We start from the raw sequence: 4516 nt of genomic DNA on the forward strand, positions 1-4516 counted from the left end.
CCGTGTTTTGTGCTTTCATAGAGAGCACATTTGTGTAACTTCTATGACCGGATATGGCTATGAGTCGTCCGTCGGTTAGCACTGTCCACCTTTTTGTGTTTATTGTTTGCTTATTCATTGAGACCAGGTCTGGGGATGTAGTTCAGGATGGCCTTGACCTGACCATATAGCCCAAGCTGGCCTTGCATTTGCAGGGACCCTCCTGCCTTAGCCTCCCAAGTGGTGGAATTGCAGGCGTTCACTACCACACCCAAGCTGGGCCTAATAAATAAATTAAAACTTTCTCGGGGGCCAGGGATAGAGCTCAGTGGCATAAGTGCCTGCCTGGCAAGTGTAAGGTCCTGAGTTCAATCCCTGGTACCTCAAAAAAAAAAAAAAAAAAACTTTCTCATAGATGTGTGTGAGTTGGGGAGACTATACACTTTATACCATACCCCAGGGGACCGCCTCTCCTAGGCCCTCAGGGACATACCTGTGGAGCCTGACCCCATGACCCTGGACAATGTGGGCATCCCAGTGGGGTCCGGCCAGCAGGTAACCTCTGACTGTGGTGACCCCATGGTCCAGCCAGCCCTGACCAGAACAAACCCAGGAATCACCCAGGAAAGTGATGGCTGTTTCATGCCATGCCCCTCAGGGTAATGTGCCCCGGGAGGGGCAAGCGCCTGGCCCCAGGCCCTGTGCCTACCTGGCCAGAGCCCCAGATCCCCCGAAGCTGCCTCGCTTCACAGTGGGCAGCAAAGCTGGTCACACCAGCGCCATACCAGCAGCAGCAGGGGGGACAGCCAAGACCCCTCCTTTGGTGGCCTCGGGTCAGCTGCTCAACACTCAAGTGTCACTTGCAGCCGGCCACTGGCTGTGTCACAGAGCCTCCAATTCATCTCAAGTCCCCTCCTTAGCCTGCTGGGTTGCCAGGCATCCAGGGAGCAAGGGGCCATGGGGTGGGGGTGGGGGGCACAGTGCATAGGGCGCTGGGGACACGCCACCATCAGGCACTGGCCTCTGGGTGTCGGTGAGCCCTCTAACCAGCCCCAGCTGCATGGAGCCAGCTCCAGAGCCTCCATCCCCAGGGTCACCCAGCCCGTGGTGTCCACAGGGTGGGCCAGCCTTCCTGCTCTCTGACTCTCAGGCCAGGGCTTTGGGCTCCCTATCCCAGGACCCCCATCACCTGCCTGGACACGGTGCTGAACTGGAGCACAAGACCACACAGCCCACCCTTCCTCCAGGGCCCCAGCCAGAGGGGTCGGGCCACACAGAACCACAGGCCTCAGTGGTCATAACAGAGGCCTGAGGGTAGGCCAGGGCCAGCTGGGCAGCTTCCTGGGAGCTGGGGCTGGGGCTTGGGTTTGTGGTTGAGATTAGGTGGGGTTGGAGTTAGATTAGGTTGGGTTGGGGTGATTGGGCCAGGGAGGGGACCTTGGAGGGACTTCCCTGGTCTTGTCTCCAGGTGATTTGGCGTGGGGAGATGGGGTGTCAGGAGTGACCCCCGCTCCACACCTCTGTTAATGCCTGCGCCTCCGCCTCTCACAGGTCTGGGGTCTCCACGCCACGTCCCACCCACCGCCCTCAGCAGGGAGCAGGGAAACAGAAGCACAAGCACACACGGCCCAAGTCTGAGATCTGTGCTTTATTGGGGACCAGAGGGGCCGGGACCTGGGGAAGGAAGGACCCCAGGCCGGGGGCCGCGGCGCCACGTGCATGTCCAGGTCTCGCGTGCTCACCACGGGTAGGTGCGGTCCTGCCTGCGGAAGACAGGAGAGAAACCGGGTCTGGAGGTGGCCAGGGCTCCCGGGCCAATGGCGCGGGGCAAGGAGCGTTTACCAGACCTTCCCGGACGACGCCAGTCCACGGCGCCGTCTTCGCCGTCCGCAGGGGACAGCAGGCTTGCAAGCGCTGCCTCCGGGCCCGCGCGCTTTCCGTACCTGTCGGGGAGCTGCAGGTTAGGCTCGGGAGCCCGGGGGCGTGGCCAGACCCGCGGGGAGGGGCGTGGCTCCGGGGCGTGTGGGCGTGGCCGGCTCCTCCGGGGCGGGGCCTAAGGGCCGCGCCCAGCCGCGGGGGGCGCTAGGGGCGAGCGGGAACCCCTTGGCGCTCACCGCTGCCGCGTGACCAGGTTGAGGTAGTGGCGCAGCGAGGCGTAGTAGCGGCTCAGCTCCTCGGGCGAGGCGTCTCCGCCCGGGGCCTCGGGTTTGGCGGGGTAGGCGTCGACCAGCGCCCCCAGGCCCGCGAGCAGGGCCAGCAGCACTGAGGCCACGGCGGGCCCGCGCACCGGCTCCATCTGGGGGTCACGGGGCGCGCGCCGGCCCAGCCTCAGTTTCCCCACTTGTCCGCCCTGAGCCCCGCCCCGGCCCCGCCGCATGCCCGGAGGGAGAGGGAGTCCGCCACCGCTGCTCCCACCCCGCTTCTTGCCCTCGGTCGCCCAGGCCGGCCTCAGTTTCCCCACTCACAACCACAGCGCCGGGGAGAGAGGAGCAGGGCCGAGAGCAGGCGGGTTGAGGCTGCACGCCGCCGGCTCCGCTTGTCCCCAGGGCAGCCTGGCCCGGCCGCTTATATCCCTCCCGGCGGCGAGGGCGGGGCGGCTCCTCCCCTCCGCGAGCCCACGCGCCGCCCGCCCGGGACGACCGACGTGCTGTCGCAACGCTCCGCCCGTGCACGGACCCCAAACTCGGGCCGCAGCCCTGCACGGGCGAGGCGAGGCGAGGCGAGGCCCTGGGCACAGGCCCGTCCCCGGCCTCGGGTCGTGTGGCTCCTGTCCTGGGCCGCGCGGGACCTGGGCTGGCATCTTGTCTTGGCGCGCTGAGAGTTAGGGAGCCCCAGAAGCCCCGTGTGGTTCACGGCCACCACCCGGCCGTCCCGCAGAGCGCCTCGCTCGGTCATTCGGGCCGTAGGAGTGAGTGATGCCAAGGTGGCAGGCGCATGCCGCTGTCCCTGCCCACTCCAGCCTCCCCCGAGGTGCGGCCCAGGTGTTTTCTGGGCACGCGGTGCACTCCAGCAGGGCAGCGGCACATGGCTGCGAGCTCAGCTTACCCCGAGCTTGCTGATCGGGAGGGCATGCTCCCTGGGGCCGCAGCCCAGCCAGAGTCCCCTGCCCCCTGCACATGAGAAAGATGGACCTGTCCGCCACAGGTCAGAGGAGACGCTGTCACCTCGGGGCTTGGGAGCACTGGGACCAAGGCTGAGAGGCTAGGAGGAGGAGAATTGGAGGCTGTGAGGGAGTCCCTGCCCTCCTGCCTGGCCTGAGCCCGACGCCAGAGCCAGGGGCTTGTCCCAACCACCCTTGGGACAGATGGCTGTAGGTGCTATTTTTAGAGCTCTCCAGGCCTCGTGATGGACTTTTTATGGGTTCAGTCACCTGCACCCTCCGGAACTGGCCCTGGGCAACCTAGGAAATGCTGGCGCCCTAGCTGGATGGAAGGCCACCAGGCGAGGTGACAGGAACCCACCCTCCGGGACAGAAGAGCATTCTCTGAGGGTTCCAGGTCTGGGGAGCGAGGGGCTGCAAGGAGAGGCAGGCTGCCTTTTGGGGTCCTGGGGCTGGGGTGAGGACCCAACCGTAACCATGGGAGCCCCACCTAAGGGAGGAAGTGCTGTCCCTCCTTGGGGAACCCATCTCTGGAGGTCCCAAGTCAGACACAGGGAGAAGAGCTGTGTCCAGACTGGAGAGGAGGCAGCAGAAGTGATGTCACTCCAGCCTGGAGAACACAGGCCAGGGAGACTCAGGCTTTGACATGCTGGTGGCAGGGTGTGGGGCAGGTGAGGGAGGACAGCTCTGAGTGCAGACGTCCTGGGTTCAAATCCCAGCACTGCAAGTAAACATAGGCGAGCCCCTGTGAAGGGGGTGAGGCAAGGGTAAGGTCCTCCTTTGATCCTACAGCACCAGCCAGGGGTCCAGGGGTGACCCAAGCAAGGGAGGTGCAGGAACCAGGAAGCCTGCACCCCCGAGTTCTTGGGTCCCTGCAGCCCCCGAGGGTCGCGCTGCAGGAAGGAGCCTCCCGTCAGCCTCTCCTTTGCTCCACATCGGCCCATCCAGCACCGCCTCCTCTTGGTGCACTCGTTTGCCTGTGGGCCATGGATTGATGTTTCCACCACATCCCCATGCCCAGCGCTGGCCCTGCTGCCGCATCCCTCACAGAAGTACCTGGGCAGGGGCCGCTCGGCCAGCACAGACTCTGCCAACAGCTGTGCTGTCCAGCCTGAGAGCCTCGGCAAGAGCAGTCACTCCATCCAGGTGTATATATAGAACTTATTTGGTACAGCGTCTTGCTACACAGCTCAGACTTGTAGTGCTCCTCCTATCTCAGCCTCCCCAGGGCTGGGATTATAAGCATGTGCCACCACAACTGGTTTTAGTGACCAGCTTGGCGCCCATGCCAGCATGGCATGTGGTACCAGGGATGGAATCCAGACCCTTGTGCTTGCTGAGCTATCTCCCCGGGCCCCCTTGTCCATTCTCGGAGCACCAACAGGGCTGCCCAGGGCAGGGAGGCTAAGGACCCGAGCCTGGGGACTGGAGTCTGCT

General features: G+C 64.5%; 1 protein-coding gene across 2 annotated transcripts; it reads right to left on the minus strand.

Moving 5' to 3' along the window:
• Positions 1-1607: 1607 nt before the first annotated feature.
• On the minus strand, positions 1608-3279 carry Pyy (peptide YY). Of its 2 annotated transcripts, XM_023718168.1 has the most exons (5): positions 3025-3279; positions 2445-2751; positions 2094-2275; positions 1827-1922; positions 1608-1742 (listed from the first exon to the last, which is right to left on the minus strand). In XM_023718168.1, exons 1-5 carry the CDS (start codon positions 3048-3050, stop codon positions 1718-1720), a joined length of 636 nt encoding a protein of 211 aa, XP_023573936.1. In that variant the 5' UTR covers positions 3051-3279; the 3' UTR covers positions 1608-1717. The 2 variants fall into 2 exon arrangements, with proteins under 2 accessions (XP_023573936.1, XP_004633986.2); XM_004633929.2 differs by lacking the exon at positions 2445-2751.
• Positions 3280-4516: the final 1237 nt, after the last annotated feature.

The sequence above is a fragment of the Octodon degus genome, unplaced genomic scaffold (assembly GCF_000260255.1).
Source record: "Octodon degus isolate 3935 unplaced genomic scaffold, OctDeg1.0 scaffold00056, whole genome shotgun sequence".
In the NCBI taxonomy this organism is placed as follows: Eukaryota; Metazoa; Chordata; class Mammalia; order Rodentia; family Octodontidae; genus Octodon; species Octodon degus.

Coding starts and splice junctions, on each gene's coding strand:
- Pyy (XM_023718168.1), bottom strand. CDS start 3,050: ATGCCCTCCCGATCAGCAAGCTCGGG. Junction 2,276..2,444: donor CTCTCCCCGGCGCTGTGGTT/GTGAGTGGGGAA, acceptor CGTGACCCCCAG/ATGGAGCCGGTGCGCGGGCC. Junction 1,923..2,093: donor AACCTGGTCACGCGGCAGCG/GTGAGCGCCAAG, acceptor GCTCCCCGACAG/GTACGGAAAGCGCGCGGGCC.